At 41.6% G+C, this 16,514-nt stretch overlaps 4 protein-coding genes across 4 annotated transcripts; 3 read left to right on the plus strand and 1 right to left on the minus strand.

Annotated features, from left to right (window-relative positions):
• The first annotated feature begins 2,552 nt into the window (after window positions 1-2,552).
• On the plus strand, window positions 2,553-3,182 carry LOC114427942 (protein FAM163A-like). The gene is made up of 2 exons (XM_028396188.1): window positions 2,553-2,645; window positions 2,805-3,182. Exons 1-2 carry the CDS (start codon window positions 2,553-2,555, stop codon window positions 3,180-3,182), a joined length of 471 nt encoding a protein of 156 aa, XP_028251989.1.
• Window positions 3,183-6,571: 3,389 nt separating this feature from the next.
• Window positions 6,572-9,636, plus strand: LOC114427576 (rab GTPase-activating protein 1-like). Its single transcript, XM_028395719.1, has 8 exons — window positions 6,572-7,025; window positions 7,495-7,569; window positions 7,672-7,782; window positions 8,197-8,301; window positions 8,389-8,472; window positions 8,563-8,634; window positions 8,804-9,073; window positions 9,190-9,636. Exons 1-8 carry the CDS (start codon window positions 6,915-6,917, stop codon window positions 9,418-9,420), a joined length of 1,059 nt encoding a protein of 352 aa, XP_028251520.1. The 5' UTR covers window positions 6,572-6,914; the 3' UTR covers window positions 9,421-9,636.
• Window positions 9,637-9,810: 174 nt separating this feature from the next.
• ebi3 (Epstein-Barr virus induced 3) lies at window positions 9,811-12,375 on the plus strand. The gene is made up of 6 exons (XM_028395833.1): window positions 9,811-10,126; window positions 10,714-10,828; window positions 11,080-11,179; window positions 11,509-11,626; window positions 11,704-11,867; window positions 12,097-12,375. Exons 1-6 carry the CDS (start codon window positions 10,024-10,026, stop codon window positions 12,250-12,252), a joined length of 756 nt encoding a protein of 251 aa, XP_028251634.1. The 5' UTR covers window positions 9,811-10,023; the 3' UTR covers window positions 12,253-12,375.
• A 100-nt stretch (window positions 12,376-12,475) lies between these two features.
• Window positions 12,476-14,018, minus strand: odf3l2a (outer dense fiber of sperm tails 3-like 2a). The gene is made up of 5 exons (XM_028396168.1): window positions 13,970-14,018; window positions 13,538-13,648; window positions 13,333-13,455; window positions 13,120-13,261; window positions 12,476-12,821 (listed from the first exon to the last, which is right to left on the minus strand). Exons 1-5 carry the CDS (start codon window positions 14,016-14,018, stop codon window positions 12,476-12,478), a joined length of 771 nt encoding a protein of 256 aa, XP_028251969.1.
• Between the last annotated feature and the right edge of the window lie 2,496 nt (window positions 14,019-16,514).

Below are 16,514 nucleotides of genomic sequence, written 5' to 3' on the forward strand. Positions count from 1 at the left end.
ACTTATGATCCTATTCCTTCAGTTTTTTGAAGGGATTTCATTTAGACTGTGGCTCCTGAAGCAGCGTTTGTTTGCTGGTTGACATTATGTAAACATATCATGTGCCAGAACGTTTAACCCACTTCATTAGGCAATGAGACTTAAATTTAAAACAAATTACTGCTTTGAGAGGCCCGTTGCCTTTCTGAAATGACACTAATACACCAGTAATGAAGGAGAAACTTGATTATTTTTATCAATATAATTGGCGTGATTAAATGTTTCTCTGCTGAGAAATATCTAGATGTTTTAGTTAATCAACTTGAACAGTAGATAAACATTGTGTTGTAATTACTATAATTGCAGCGCTTAAAACAAGTCATTGTGCCTCAAGTCAGCCATTTAAATTACTCTAAGTTAATGTCAAATTCCTGCATTTTATATGCAGATTTACTTGGTCAGTGTCTCTGCATTCATTTGGGTGTGATTGGGGTTTTGTTTTGATGTGACAGCCGGTACAAAGAAAAAATGGAGGCCACCCTGTTTTATCTTGCACACAGCTGATTTATTGGTCTCTGTCCTGTTTATTAAAAGGTCTTTTTGAGGCTAGACAGTGCATTTGGAGATAATTATGCATGTGGATGCCTTGATTTCTTTTCATTTGCACTGTTTGTGCCGTCTCTCAGCCAATCAGAGCTTCTTGTTTAGAATAATATACCTCTAGAATGGAGAAACTCTAGGAGGAATTTGGAAATCCCATCACGGATTTTGCAGTGTATATTCTCCATTATCTATCTCTGACCTAGTCATTAAACTGTGTGTATATTTTAAATTGTGTGGAGCAAATGTGTGAACTTTCAAGCTCTGTGGATCAGTCAGGAGGAGGAGGAGGAGACCATAATGATGGGAGCTGCACGTACATATTAGGTTTAGTATGCTGCAGCTGTGCTGCACATATGCATATATCATTGTGTCCATATGGCTGGGGTGCACAGTAGGTGCCGCCGCCTTCTGCATCTTAATCCATTCTGAGTGTTTGTTTCTCATTCGAAGCAGGAGTCCCACTGAGATTCATAAATAACAGCTGACGCTGGTTTCCTTCAGATGCTCTGATGTGAGTGTAATTGTGTGTGCTGGATGTTTGCGTTTAAGGGTTTTATGCAGATGTGACTGCTCATGAAACTAAATGAGCATGAGCATCACTTATGCTTTCTATAAATCAAAAATAATTGGTCATTAAAGTTAAAATAATGTAAGTGTTTCTCCTTTCAGTGTTCCAGTCAGAGGTGGTTTTGAGAGAAGCAGTCCACAGGCCTGTCATGGTCTCCTACCTTGTCACAAGCTTCCCTCTCTGCATCCCATGCTGTCTTCTAATGTAAGTGTCCATATATTCCATGTCTTCTATCACAAGCAGGCGATATATTAAAAAATCATTTTTGCTGTCTTTAAGTGTTGAGCTGAAGCTGAGAGGGGTTTAGCTTAGCTTAGCATACAGATGGGAGGAACCTGCTAAACCCGCTCTCTTTGTCCATAGCTATAAAAAAAACACCTATAAATCCTGCTGCTAATAATGGAATAGCAGTGTCTTTATTTGTTTGCCTGTAAACAGAAATGATTATTTGTGGCTTTTTGTGCTGGTGTTGATTTTAATACATCCATACATTACTTTATATCTGTGCTTTGTCACAGTATGTGGCGGTAATCCTGTCTGACATCTGCAATAAAATAGAAATGAAGAGGACACAATAACTCGCCTGCTTGCTGCTAGCACAGTGTGTGGCTATTACACCTACTACTAGTGAACACAATCACATCGCAGGGGATGCAAGACGTGAGGAAACATTCAAACATACAGCATAATGTAATGGGCATGAACTCAAAATAACATGTGTAATAACATCTCCACCGGTAGAAAATGTCTGATCAGCAGTCTATGTGAACATCTGTGAACTTGATAATTAGTGAGCTGTAGAGGTGTTAATGGATATATATAGAACTGAAGACTCTTTATTTTAAGCTTAGATTTTATGCTCAACAGTGTGAATAATTGCAAAATTAGTCCCAAACTAGCTTATTTGCATTCAGAATAGCAGATTTGATTTAGGCCATCTCCCTGTATGTCCAGGCTTTCTAATGGGAATGATCAGATGAGACAGTGGGCATCTACCCAGAGGCTCAAATGAGTCCATGTGTTGTGGAGTCTTACAGATGCTGAGTCTGTAGGTCTGCACTGTCTCCACACTTTACTGTCATGCTTTACATTATCACCCATCTGCCTCCGCGAGACCTGAAACGACCCATCTGTCTGATAACAGCTGCATGATAACTGACTAGTTACAGCATGTTTCATCAGTTGCAGTTACATCACGGTGGTACACGAATATACTAACTCAGCCTTACACTGGTTATCTTTTCAGGCATTATAGAAACCTTTGTTGGACGTAAGTATGCTGAATTTTCTGCAAGGAAAAATAAAATGTGAGCTGATATTCACAGCGGCTTTGTGTTCAAATATTAATCCTGCTCTGTCTCCCTCGGCCTCTCTGTGAAGGGTTTGATGGAGAGCTGGTCGAATGTCAGCGGGAACTATTGTGATATCCGGAGGAATTCTTGCCGGAGTGATACTGCTGTGCATTGTAGCAGTGCTCTGTTACTGTAGACTCCAGGTATCAGTATGTGTGGTCCTAATTGACTTTTATGTAGATCACATCTGGACTGGTTTTAAAGTGCTATCAAACCTCTCGTCTGCTTCAAAAATCAGTTCATCATCAGGATCTTTGATGTTTGAACCTCTTGCTGACATCCTCCTGTTGTCTTCTTTGCAGTATTACTGCTGTAAGAAAAATGGTTCTGAGGCAGACGCTGGCTCCGTCGCAGGACCTGACCCTCACTCTCACTTCCCCTGCAATGCCTGCAACGCCCTCGCCATGGACGGCGCGGCCATCACGCCCATTTCTCTCGATCAGCTGGACGCAGGTTCTCACCACAGCCGCTGCCCTACCTGTTCCCCGTACCCTCTCCGCTCTGGACTCGCAGACGGCATGCGTAACGGAGGGGAGCGACTGGGCTTCCACACCTACTACGAGAACCCATCTGCCTCTCTCCCCCTGTCTGTCAACCCGCAGGGTTCCTCACCTCTGAGGTACTACAGTCCCTCGGATGCGTTTCCTCCCCCGCCGCGTCCCTACAGCACCCAGGTCTGACCTTTCCTGCACCACAAACACACAAACAAACAAAAAAATAACACACTTCTAGCACACGCCCTGTTTGGGACTAAATTCAGGTAGTGGATTAAGACACAGCACAAATGTACACGCCGACCTTACTAAACATGTTCACACACTTCCCAAGATTCCAGGTACGTGATCCATGAACAGAGCCCACTGATGGAGCCCCTGTGTGGGTGACAGATTCATGCAGCAGCCCCTGAGAGCTGCAGCATAAAACAGCATTAGATTAGCAGGGAAACGGTACAAAATACCTCCAGGGTGTGTCACACATGGTGCACACATGCTGGTCAGGGATACATGGGACAATACGTGTAGTATATAGTGTTGCCCCTAAGCCACAGTATTGATCATTTTCCCCTTTGAATGCTTATTCTAAACAGCTGTTGTTCACTCAGTAACATAAATATTTGTTTCTGAATCATTTCCTAATAATTTGCTTGAAGGTATTGTGAATGTAATTCTGTGTTTTAAATGGAATTTGTGGAACTTCTTGAACTTATTGCTTCTAATTGGAACCAAATTACTACAATGTTTTAGGAAACTTTAATTAGGGACACATAATTATAGCCAGATTCTTTCCCCCTTGCCTCACCTCCGAATAACACAAATCACAGTTACCAAAATGTTACGACACAGCAACCCCACGTTTCATCCTCTGACTTATAGAATCAGATCAGTTGAAAAGCTGCCGCCTGTAATCAAAACTAATGTTGACATGTTTGTCAGTCACTTTATATAAAAAGATAAGCGGTGGAAATACAGTTACAAGCAGCCCAGTGACATAAAACAACTGTGTAAGAGCTGTGTTGGTCCATTGGTAGTTTCACAATAAAAGCTCAGATAAAGGGTCCTTTGTTGATGTGGAACAAAGCGATGACCCCCAGGACTGAGAAATAAGTTTTAAAAAAAACCTGCAGGCTAGCTCCAAAAGTCAGTCACTCCCCATAGATACCCATTAAAATGTCCCACTGTACAGCATGTTGATGAAGATTCTTAGTCTTCCAGGTCATAATTGGTAGAGAAGATTGAAGCAAGGTGTCTGGACTTGTAGAGTTGAGCTGCTTGGATGAGCAGCGAAACGTCTTCAAGAAAACTCTACAAGTCCAGACGCCTTGCTTCAATCTTCTCCACCAACTCTACAGCAGAAATAAACATGTTTACAGTGAAAAACAGTTACAAAAGCTGTTTTGGTCTTTGACTTAGAGCCACAACCAGCCTCACACCTTGTTCAGAAGGACTCAGGCCCCCCAAGTGACAACAGGAAAATGATTTTAATTTAGTGTACTAACCTCCAAATACAAACTTTTTAGCTGCTAACAGAAAAGGATCAGGGCAAAATGTAAAGCTGTCATTGTGAAACCAGTGGGCTTTGCACTGTGGACCAGCCCGACTATACCACATGTTGATGTGAAACTTTGCTCAAAGATAAATGAGATTCAAGGTCAGCAGACTGTGTTTGTATTTCTGGTTTCGCACAGTAAATCTGAAAGAGACCTCCCCAGTCACACATCACTGCTTCTTCAGTTTCTGAAATTCTGTCCTACACCCCCCTGCCCCCGCCCCCGCCCTTTAATGGTATCAGGTTTGAACGACTCCTCTCCTCACCTCAGCCCCCCCCACCCTGCCTCGTCCAGCTTACAGTACATGAGGGCTAACAGTTTCTACTCATGGAGCTTCTCCCGGTGGAAAGAGAGAGAGCAGAGGGCTGAAGCCATGTTGCGCATCTTGTTGTGCAACATTTAGTTTGCTTGTGCTCTCATTTCTGAAACTACTGAAAGGATGTTTGTCCTGTAGTGTCTTCCATATACGTTTATTTAACTTCTTCATGTTTACAGACTGAGACGGGTGAAAAGAAAAGATACCATTAATGATCTCAAAGCTTATGTTTTGTATTTATAAGCCATCATATCTGCTACAGTGCGGTGATAAGATGCAGTGTTATGACACAGTATATGCCTGAATCTATATATTTTTAAGGACTATTGTAGTTTTTGTGAGGGGTGTGTCAGGGTTTTTGGTGTAGCCTATTTTAGTGATTATTCTTTTTCCATCTGTCAGAGGAACACAAAGAGAAGAGGCAAATGTACATTTGGAAAGAGAAACACTTTAAAAATTGTGCTAAGAGTGTAACAATATGCCGATTATTATTATTATCGATATCAAAGGCTATTATTTAAAGATATATTTATCACTATATTATCACATCACATTGTTTCCACTGAGCTTAATCGCACCTCCTAAAGCTCCACTTCACATCCTCTTATTGTTGAAAAAAAAGTGCTAAATTATATACAGTATGTGAAACATTTTGTATGGCCATGCAGCCTTGGTGTTCACTGCCACAGTGCTAATATACTCTCACTTAACTGATATGGTCCCCATTAGTGTGGTGAAAGAGGCTTCGTGCTCACCGGTTTCGTTTGCACCACATTGCTGTGTCAGAACTGAACCTTTGATTTGGTTAGGTTCCATGTTTCTGGTTCTGATTGTTAAAAATTGTATTTTTCAGACTGTATTGATATAGAATAAGTTTTGGTATATATCCCTGATACAGTGAAAGAAAAAGAAAAACAACAGCACCATGTTTCACAAAATGTTCCTTTTTTTGAGGAGGAATAAATGTTTATAAATCGGCCTGGACTTTTTTTTTTGATGGTTTGTATTTTCCTACACTGACTCAGACAGTAGATGCACAGGATGTTGAAATCAGCAGTTTCATGGAAAAAAAAACACAGAAAAACCACATGAAAAATCAAACAGAGAAGTGAAAAGTAGTGATACATGGAGGTTTAAAGGAAGGGAAGTGAGACCCATCCGTCATCAGGAATGAGACTTTTTTGTTGTCTTGAGACTTGAGAGCTGTCAGAAAACTGAGAATATGCAGGAGGAAAAAGTGGGAGTCTGATATGGGCGGAGGAGCAGAATCCTCTTTTGTTATTCTGCATTCATGCTCTGGTATTTATCGCTTTACCTGCTGGACCCGTTTGCTTTCTTCTCAGGCTGTTTTAGGCCAAGACAATAATAGAGCCACAGGTCCGCCAACACCCTGAGGAGAAATATCATGAATACCACATGGTTTACTCCCTGACATACACGAGCAGCCGGCAGTGTGACGGGTTCACATGGAAACAAATCACAAACCTGAAGAAATGATCACATGCGCTTATTAGCACTGAATAAATCAGGGCTGACTGATTCATTGGAAAGGTGTGTGTGTGTGTGGGTGTGTGTGTGTGTGTGTGTTGGGGGGGGTGATAAGAAAGGTGAGCAGAGTTGTGGGTGTGTTTAAGGCCGCCTTTCTTTCACACACTCTCATATAAACCCTGTTGAACCTGTTACTGCCCATACACCTGTAACACACACAGCTTCACTTGACACTTGAGCAAAGAGGCTCTGACTGATCAGTGTGTGTGTGTGTGTGTGTGTGTGTGTGTGAACGTACAGCTACACTTGTTGGAGTATCTTTCTTTCTTATTCACCTTTGGACTATAAACAGTTTCCTTGAGCGTGGAAGACTTGGACTTTATCCTGATTATTTCCTGTTTACACTCACACATGCTGGACGGGCCACTCGCCTCCATTAAACACACCTAGTGTCACTCAGGCTGGACGGATTTTTAGCCTCCAACCAGCTTGCTTGGAATTGGAGTCATTAAAATATTCGACTGAGTGGAAGCAGCTCTCACAACTGCATATCTGGACAGTATGATGGAGGAGGTGTCCATGGCGATGGCCTACGATGCCCATGCTATTGACCAGATGAGCGAGGAGGAGATTCTTGCCTGTCTGGTGGAAGAAACAGAACCTAAATTCACGGTAAGACTCAGCAGAGTTATTGCACATCAGTATTCAGCAATGTCAGCCAGTTATTAGTTTTGAGTGTTTCCATTTTAAGCACATTTGTCAGGTTGTTTTTTTCAGTGTTTGTTAGAGCCATAAAGCTGCCTGTGAAAAATGTGATGCAACTAAATGACTTCTTTATTGTTTGTTTTAGATAGCTGAGATATAGATATAGATATTGTCATTTCAGGCATGTATAAAACACTATTATTCCTTCGTGCATCCTAAATGATCATTTCACCCATGAGCTGAGCTTTATCTTATCTTGGGTTTATCATTATCTGGATCTCTTTCTGCATCAGGCCTGTTCTTGATTTGTCATGCTCATCCTACATCTGGCACAATATCTGTTTGGAGGAGATAGTTTTATCAGCTCAGACATGACAGTTTTTTTTCTATCCATATTGTTGTATTTAATTAGCCATGGTTCTCTTTCTTCCCTCAGGTTCCGACAAAGAAGGCAAAATGGAGGGAGAGCCGGCTGCAAATAATGGAAGAGGACCCTTTGGATAAATACCTGGTCAGAGATCCTCCATTCTGTTTTCTTACTTTCTGAATCTTCATGTGAGATGCTGCAGTCTGAGTCTACATATTGGGTTAAGAGTTATTGTGTGGTTTGCAGAAGGAAAACCGTCGCCTGCAGCAGACCAGCCTCCGCTTGGAGCAGGAAAATGACAACCTGGCTCACAGACTGATCGCCAGCAAGGTTGCCCTGAGGAACGCTCTGGACAAGGTAGCACATAATAAATCCCAAATGTAGCTTGGAGAAAGCAGCCAAAATACTAAACTATCATTTAATTAGAATCTAATTTTCCTTGCTTAAATCAGCTTGCTAATGCTGACACCTGTGGTCGTTAACTGAACTGCAGCACAGCTAGCTATCTATACTCTATACTACACTATACTATACTATACTTTTTTTTTAAACAGCCATGTTTATGCACATGTGGCGTAGGCAGCTAGCATTGATCCAAGTTAGCAGCAGGCTTACATAAGCCAGTAATAGAAATGTCAGGTTTTTTTGATTGTTGTCGGGAAAGGTTTTCCATAAACACATATTTAACTGATGATTTCAGGTTTAAAGGGTATATAGCTCTGTGCATGACACTCACCTGTTACATTTGTTAAATGATGCCACCTGATGCAGGCGGAGGACAGAGTGGACGAACTGACCAAAGAGCTTCTACAGACAAGGCATCAACTGCAGGCCACAGAAGATGAGAAGCGAGGAAAAGAGGAGGAAGCTGCCATGGTCAGAATACAGATACGATTGCATAACAGTCATTACAGCTGCAGGCAGGCTATAAAATAAAAGATGTTTTTCTCTCTCTCTTTATAGCTGAAGGAAGTGTTTCGGAGGGAGCTGGAGAAGGCTGAGCATGATGTCAAAAGGTCCTCAGGTATCATTGCAGACTACAAACAGGTACAGAAAACAGACACTTTAAATGCCCCTCAAATGCTACAGATTAGGTTTTGAGTACAGATCCTGAAATCAGATGCTCTTGTCTCTCAGATCTGCTCTCAGCTGACAAACCGTCTGGAGAAGGAGCAGGCTGCCCACAGAGAGCAGTTAGACTCTCTCAAGGTGAGATAAACACGTGCCCTACTTACTTTTACCTCTGACATGTTTCGTCTTCAGTATCATTGTTGGAGGAAATTGTTTTCTGACCCTTTCTAACACCGGTGAAGCCCGGTTGTCATGTTTGGAACAAAAAAAAGGTTTCTTATTTCCACTCTCTCTTTCCACCCCGCAGAGTGCAATAAAGTCCTGTTCCCGCTGTCAACACTTTGTCGAATCAGATGAACCGTTCACTGAGGGTGAGAACTCTGACACGGCAGAGCAGACAGGAGGCCAGGGGTCCACTGAGCAAAACAGGGAGACGGGCAATGAAGCCTCCATGCGGGCAGAGCAGAGGAAAGAGGACCAGGATGAGACGGAGTACTTCAGGACTCACACTAGAGAGCTGGAGCAAGAGCTGGCCCAGACCAAACTCCAGATGGTGGAGGCTAAATGCAAGATCCAGGTAAGAACAGACCATCTGAGTATCTACATGACAAGCAGGTGCTGCCAATGGATGAGAGACATTTTAAGTACATTTTAAAAAACAAGTTCACATTTCCTTCATTGTCTTCATCACAGGAGCTGGAGCACCAGAAGACAACGCTGGCCAACACCCTCCAGGAAGCAAAGAACAGCTGGATCAGTAAGGCCTTTACCTCCCTACGGACCTCCAGCGGGGGGCTTCAAAGCCTCACCATACCCAGAGATGGGGCTCCTTCAGCAGGCTGGCACCTCCACAGCACCTCCCTCTCTGGTTGGAGCACAAAGAAACTTTCATGGCCTCTCAGAGACAACCGAGAAAATGTCTGATCCGGCTCTGACTGTGGCTGCAGGATCAGACCTTTATGAGCTGAATTCACACTTGTGTACAGAATGTATTTATTAGTGTAGTACTGCTTGTGTGCAGTAGATGGTAGTGTAGAGCACATAATGAGCAGAGGAGAGAACCTGAGAGCATGACAGGGACTTTTTCTTCACCACCGTCCAAAAAGAAATGTATGATTTTTTAATAATTAAAACGTCATTTTTGTGTCACGTGAAATTTCTGAGGAGAATTTGTAAAAAAAAAAAAAAAACGATTGCAACATTAAAGCAAGTTTGACTGCGGTTTTGTTTATGACATAATGAAACCTGTTGCATTGGTAGAGAAAAGCGGGTCTTTCTGAAGGAGGTTTTCCTGTGATACTCACCACACTTGCTGTTCCTCTTTCTGTTTCACCTCTGTCACTTAAAACACTGATCAGCTGCTGCACAAACAGAGAGAGAGAGAGAGGAGTCAGCAGGCTGAAGAGAAAGCACCTTGTTATCTGTGAACTTTGACTGGAGCAGACTAACAGAAAAGAAACAGAGTAAAGAACAATAGAGGAGAATAGATTTGAATCCTGCACCAGTGACTGCTCTGAAAAACCACCAATGGCTGCGATGTTTGGCTCGGTGTGTGTCCCTCTCATCCTCCTCATGTGTGTTCTTGGAAGTCATGCAGTGGACTTGCTGAGAGCAAGTGCAACATCAGGGAGTGAGTAGCTGTGTGTGTGTGTGTGTGTGTGTCTTGTTCAGTCCTCTATATGAGGAAAGTGAAGACATTAGGGCTATTTTATTTTTTCATATTTGCAGCTTGCATGTAAAAATAAATCCTATCATTGCTTAAAATGCCTCTGCTCTCCTAGTTACAGGAGATTTATAGTTATTTATCTTTTTATTTATACATTTGTTTATTAGTCATTCATCTGTTGTGCTGTGTAGTGTTTTACTTTTTATTTTTAGTCCGTTTTAATAAAAGAAAGCAAACCAATTAATAATAATAAACTATAAATACTTCAATCTGATTGTGATAAATAATCCCAAATAATATCTGCCTCTCAGAGCCTGAAGCCTAAAGCACATTGAATCAACAGTAACAGAAAAAATCCCTTTTAACAGGAAGTTATGATAATTAATGACACTTTAATGCTTTAATGAGTGAAAGAGGAGAGTGTTGAGCATTTTTGACAATAAGGATCTTCCAGAAGTGATGTCTTACAGAACAGAGAGTGTTGGAGGAAAAATGTTATGAATGAAAATGTCTAATGTTACTTTCGCTGACTTTTTTATTTCTCCTCTTAGATCCTCCCCCCACTCCCACAGTACACTGCAGGTGTGCAAGTTATCCCAATATGACTCTCTGCTCCTGGCTTGAACCTCCTCACTCTGCTCCAACGCATTATGTTGCCACCTACAGGTAAACCTGTCATAACAGCTGCTAATCAAACATTTGAGTGCTCATTCATATATATATATATATATATATATATATATATATATATATATATATATATATATATATACATATATATATATATATATATATATATATATATATATATATATATATACATATATATATATATATATATATATATATATATATATATATATATATATATATATATATATATATATATACGTACGTGTGTGTGTTGTGTTTGTCAGTGAGAGACACAGACAGGAAAGCACCAAGAACTGCCATCTGTTGTCACCCGCCTCATCATGGTCTGATGCGATCTCTGCACCTTCATCCACCTCTGGACAAGTAAGGTTTTATTTACCTGTGTGTCAGAGATCTAATCTGAGCTTCTAACATAAAGCAGATTACAGTAATCAGGATTTTACAGTGTTATGACAAAAAACAGCACAGTGACTGAATTTGGGGAAATCCCTGATCACATTGTGTTTTGTAATTAACTACAGAGGAGTTTCAGATTTAAAACACACACAACAAAATGTGTGGTTCCTGATTATAAGTATGAATGAATTATAGGTGGAATTTCCCTGTTGTTGTGCAAGCCTTAAGGATCAACCCTCCTCTTAAATGCTTAGGATTAGCAAAAGCTACAAATCATCACGTGTGTTTTATTCCAGCTGTGGCACTGCCACCTAACCGACCTGAAACTTCTGACTGACTACATCATCAACATCACAGCAGTTCACTCTGGTGGAAGCAGCTCCCACCTAAAAAGCTTTATGGTGGAGGACATAGGTGAGATGTGGACTCATGTCTGACTGTACAGTACACACTGTAAACAGATGATAATCAAATATTCCCTCTACCTGCAGTGAAACCAGATCCTCCTGTAGACGTGCGGGTTTCCCCTCATAACGGCAGGAGCTTGCTGGTGCAGTGGTCTGCTCCACCTGCGTGGACCAACGTGGACATATTCCCCCTAAAATACAACATCATGTACCAGTTTGAATACAGGGGCAACCCAAAGTTTGTAAATGTGAGAGTAATTTTCATCCACAAAATTACCTAAAACTTTCTGACAAACTCAGCTAAAGTTTGAGGAATTCCCTTATCTGTGAAGTGAGAAACCACAGGAGGACTTTTGTCTTCCTGTGTCTGTTAGAAATTGAATGTATTTTCAATTTAACAGCTTAATAGAACCAATAATCACCTTTATCTTCACACACTAACTGAAACCAATGATGACATGTTTTCTTCCTTTTTAGCTGGGTCCGTTCGAGAACACCAGCATTGAGCTGAAGGGGCTGAGCCCAGGCAGGACGTACCTGTTCCAGGTGTGTGCCAAAGAGCTGCTGGGTTTGGGCGAGTGCAGCGACTGGAGCTCGCCTGTAACATTCACAATACCAAGAACAAAACTGTAGGGAGTCCTGCTCACTTCCACTTCTTTTTTTATTTATTTATTCTTTCTGGTTGAGCTAGCAGTAAGCTGAACTGCACAAATGACTGCACAAAGAAATAAATGGGCAATCCCAATTTCATTGTAATACTGTTGGTTTATGTATGAAAAAAATGGATGTAAAAGTAACATAATGTCAAAATATGAATAAAAAAAAAATAAGGCTTCTGAATTAATCCACAATATTCTTAGTCAGCCACATTCACCACAAGGGGGGTGACAAACTCAGAGTGTCTGGTGCCCAGAGTGAAGGACGGAGGTTTGGGAAGGTGAAGGTAGAACTTCTCTGGGCTGTATGTACCCGGGCCGGGAATGGCAGAGGAATAACTGGGCCTCTTGGTCCGGCTCTGTATGGAGAAGGAGGGCTGGCGCTGGCGGTAAATGTCTGGATTGATGCTGTTGTACTTTGCCGGCCCGGGACTCATGGCGAGATCTTCAGCGGGTGCTCCAACCTTCCTCCGGCTTGAGAAGCTGTAGCTGGCGCTGGTGGGTTTATTGGGAGGCTGACAGCCCAGCAGATTAGGGAGCACATAGCTAGTAGATTAAAGGCAGGAATATTCAGAATGAGAGCAGTGTACAAAGTTCACTCACTGGCACTGTTGCATATTTAATGACAACAAAGAATTTTTGTTGGTGTCAAATGATGCTACTTGAGGGTGGTGGACATCAAGGGGCAACAAAGGGCCCCTTGTGAATACATCAATATATTCACACATTGGCAATTTAACTAGTAGTAAATGGTGCATTTGTAAGGACTATTTTCAGCTGTGGATGAATACATATTGGATGTTCATAGCCACTTATGTCAGTAGAACATTTGTCTGTTTATTACCTGTTGGGTGCAGGTACGGGGTCCACAGAGCGGTATCTGGTTCGGGCTCCAATGGTGTACGATGGAGGTCTCTGGTGAGCGTTGACAGGCGGAGCCTTCTCTGGGCTGTAGGCCCCTGGTCCAGGGGTCTGGAAGGGATTATCTGTGAACAGGTACAGAGACTAGTTCTTGGTCTGTGATTCCTGTCCACAGGATTTGGACACATTTTGTTACCTTTGCTCACTATGCGCCTTCCTCTGCCTGAAATGGAGTAGGACGGCGTCTCCATACGGCCAAATCGTGTAACCTTGGCGTCAATGTGGTACCTCGGTCCTGGGCTGGAGTCCACAGAGACCACTAAAGCCCACAAACCATCAGTCTGTTAATACTGATTGAAAAAACTTTTAATAGCGTAGCTTTCTGAGAAATTAGAACTCACTGGCACTGCTCATGCGGCTGTGGAAGGAGTACGCCGGGCTGCTAGGCTTGGTGAAGTCATGGTTGATGTATCCAACTGTAGGGGGCAGGTTGTAGCGTCCAGGACCAGGGCCTGACACCAAGAAAGAAGAGGACAGTGATGAAAATGATGCAACAGATTGAGCAGTATAGCACACCCACCACTCTCTGGCTCCGGCTGTAATGATTTCCATATGGAGCTCTTTGACTTATTTTCTATGGTTATGCATTTTAACGTGCTTCCTCTGCTTGTTTGGGAAATGAATTCTAAACAAAGTAGAAATCTCAAACAAGTATGGTGCAACGACTGTATAATGCTGTCGGAGGTTTCATAGCAAGAAACAGTTCAGCTATAACACAGTCCATGTGGATGTACACACACACACACACACACACACACTTTGCTCCAACTGACCTCTTTCTCGGGCAGAGATTATTGGCCGTCTCTTCACCACCTCCTCCATTCTCTATCAGCCGTGTTCTTCCCTCTTTTCCTGCCGCTGCTCGTCCTTCTTTGGTTCTGTCGTCACTTCATCCACATCCTTTTTTTCATGTGGCTCTCTCCAGGTAAGCTGCGGCCTCCCACACTGAATTATTCATGACCCTGAGGTGTAGAAATCCTATCTTTGACCTGCTACGTTCTCCACCTCCTTTTTCTCCAAGGTTCCATCAGGCAAAAAAAAAGAAGAAGAAGAAACCCTCCAGAGGAGGACCAGAGGAGGACCAGTGATTGTTCAGGACTGAATCAAGGTTTAAAATCAGCATCATCATGCATTCACAGGGAAAGTTAATCACGTCAATTACATGTAATGTGGTTCATTTGACATCCTATTCCAGGGTGTTGGGTTACAGCACTGCAGTATGCGAGGGAGGGGGACATCACAACCGCAGTATGCATGCTGTAAGTAACAACATCTCAGATCGCACTACGCTATTAAAAATGAAAGGACTTACACTGGTCTTCTGTTTCAGATGGATATTTGACAACCTGGGAACTGCTGTAATGACTACCATGGACTGGTGAGCATTAAACATCAACCACTGATTCTATTGTATCACTAAGTACATCTGTTAGATGTAAGCACATACATTATTGTTAATGGTGTAAAACTACTTGTTTTAGCAGGACATTAAGCTCTTTAAGCACGCTGAACTAGCCCAAACTGGATCTGTATGTGGACAAAAACACAAAAACTGGTTTCTTGGTGCAACTATTTGACATTCTTATTCTTATTCTTATTTCAGAAAATGTGTAGCTGAGCCAAACCACGCATATTATGGTTTCACAATAAAAGCTCAGATAATATGGGATACTTGATGTTTTGGATAGAAGACAGGACGTGTGATAGATGACTGGCTCTTTGTGAACATTTTGAATTTTGGACATGTCCCTCCAGGACAACAGCAGCAGAACTGTGAAAAAAAGTGTTGTTTTAAATACCTATGTATTATTTCTGTATTGATAACACATCTCTTCTGCTATCAGGACTGTTCCCCAAAAACACAAAAGCTCCCCTATGAGTCGGCGTGGCTGCAGGATGGAGTCCTTCCAGCAAAGATAGTGGTCAGGTAAATATTAATTTATTCATGCTTTCTCATTCTAATAATTCCGTCCCTGAAAGCACAGGTAACTAAAGTCTTTAGAGCAGAGCCATGAGCAAGAATAAAAACCTCACACTGGTTAAATATTAAGCAGCAGTGACTGAGTAACAGGACTCTGCTGCCAGAGGGAGATGAGCTCTCTGACAGGAAACACATCCAGCGTGTCGGGTTTCACAGGTAAACACTGCAGACAATACAGAGAGAGGTGTTCACAGATGTACCTTATTGTTGTGGGACAGGCAGCCTGGATTCACTCACATCAGGCAGCGTTCTGTGCTTTAAGGTTTGCCTCATAAACACCTACAACTCAAAGCAGTGAGCTCACTTAAAGGTAGATCTGGCTGACATCCGTCTTCAGTGTGGAAAGTATTTGTACTTCGTTACTGTAATTTTTTATGTATTTACATAAAATAATAGTGCATACTTTATACGTTTACTCCATTACATTTTACATTTTATGTTACATTTGATGAACACAGTGCTGGACTGATGTGAGGTCAGACTCTGCATGGAGATGGTGTCATGCTGCCAGCTGTGTTTCTATAATGAGCCTCAGTCATGATACCGGTGCACTGGCTCAGTTAGCTCACTATTTAGCTACTGTCTGCTAACACAAGTCCATCCATTATTGTCTGATTAACATTAATCATAACATTAATCTAAAGCAGGAATACACAGTAAACATGGTGAATGCCTGTTTTTATTACCAGGCTCTCTGTTCACTTGATGCCCACAGCCTGCCTCATGACACACAGACATGTCCATAGCCGCTTCTGGTACTGAAAATGTAGATTACGGTACCTAAACATTGTCAATTTTAATTTTAAGATGATTTCTTTGATTATTTTATTGATCAGATATTGTTTGCAATGAAAATCATATATATGTATTCGGTGCATGAGTACTTTTACTTTTAATACTTTAAGTACATTTGAAAGTAAGTATTTAAGACTTTTACTTAAGTGGGATTGTTGATGTAGCACTTCTACTTTTACTTGATATATTTTGCTGGATAATTGTACTTTTACAAAGTACCAAGCTTCAGTACTTCCTCCACCACTGTCCGTGTTTTATGCTGAGAGAATCCATGTCAATTTACTAAATCCATTATCAAAGCATGTAGTCTGCATGTTCTCCTCCACTTCTGGTTTAGGTCTAAGTAGAACTGGTTATTTAAGGCATTGTCCATATCCAGCTGCTTTCAGGTGTTTGCCAAGATGTGAACTATTGTCTCCAAAAATTAATTTTCTAATAAGTATAACAAACTGTTGCAGAAACAAAGAAATTAAAAAAGCATTTAGGGTCATATCTTGTTAAATTGAAGTGTTTTTTTTCATGAACACTACATCACAGAAAGA

Source organism: Parambassis ranga, chromosome 22 (genome assembly GCF_900634625.1).
Source record: "Parambassis ranga chromosome 22, fParRan2.1, whole genome shotgun sequence".
Lineage (NCBI taxonomy): Eukaryota > Metazoa > Chordata > Actinopteri > Ambassidae > Parambassis > Parambassis ranga.

What these genes read in the sequence shown, in the direction of transcription:
- LOC114427942 (XM_028396188.1), top strand. Translation starts at nt 2,553, where the DNA reads ATGTCAGCGGGAACTATTGTGATATCCGGAGGAATTCTTGCCGGAGTG. An exon ending in TCTGTTACTGTAGACTCCAG is followed by an intron (nt 2,646 to 2,804) that starts GTATCAGTATGT and finishes TCTTCTTTGCAG; the next exon opens with TATTACTGCTGTAAGAAAAA.
- LOC114427576 (XM_028395719.1), top strand. Translation starts at nt 6,915, where the DNA reads ATGATGGAGGAGGTGTCCATGGCGATGGCCTACGATGCCCATGCTATT. An exon ending in TGAGGAACGCTCTGGACAAG is followed by an intron (nt 7,783 to 8,196) that starts GTAGCACATAAT and finishes CACCTGATGCAG; the next exon opens with GCGGAGGACAGAGTGGACGA. An exon ending in AGGCTAAATGCAAGATCCAG is followed by an intron (nt 9,074 to 9,189) that starts GTAAGAACAGAC and finishes TCTTCATCACAG; the next exon opens with GAGCTGGAGCACCAGAAGAC.
- ebi3 (XM_028395833.1), top strand. Translation starts at nt 10,024, where the DNA reads ATGGCTGCGATGTTTGGCTCGGTGTGTGTCCCTCTCATCCTCCTCATG. An exon ending in AGCAAGTGCAACATCAGGGA is followed by an intron (nt 10,127 to 10,713) that starts GTGAGTAGCTGT and finishes TTCTCCTCTTAG; the next exon opens with ATCCTCCCCCCACTCCCACA. An exon ending in CATTATGTTGCCACCTACAG is followed by an intron (nt 10,829 to 11,079) that starts GTAAACCTGTCA and finishes TGTGTTTGTCAG; the next exon opens with TGAGAGACACAGACAGGAAA.
- odf3l2a (XM_028396168.1), bottom strand. Translation starts at nt 14,018, where the DNA reads ATGGAGGAGGTGGTGAAGAGACGGCCAATAATCTCTGCCCGAGAAAGA. An exon ending in AATCTCTGCCCGAGAAAGAG is followed by an intron (nt 13,649 to 13,969) that starts GTCAGTTGGAGC and finishes TCTTGGTGTCAG; the next exon opens with GCCCTGGTCCTGGACGCTAC. An exon ending in AAGGCGCATAGTGAGCAAAG is followed by an intron (nt 13,262 to 13,332) that starts GTAACAAAATGT and finishes ACCTGTTCACAG; the next exon opens with ATAATCCCTTCCAGACCCCT.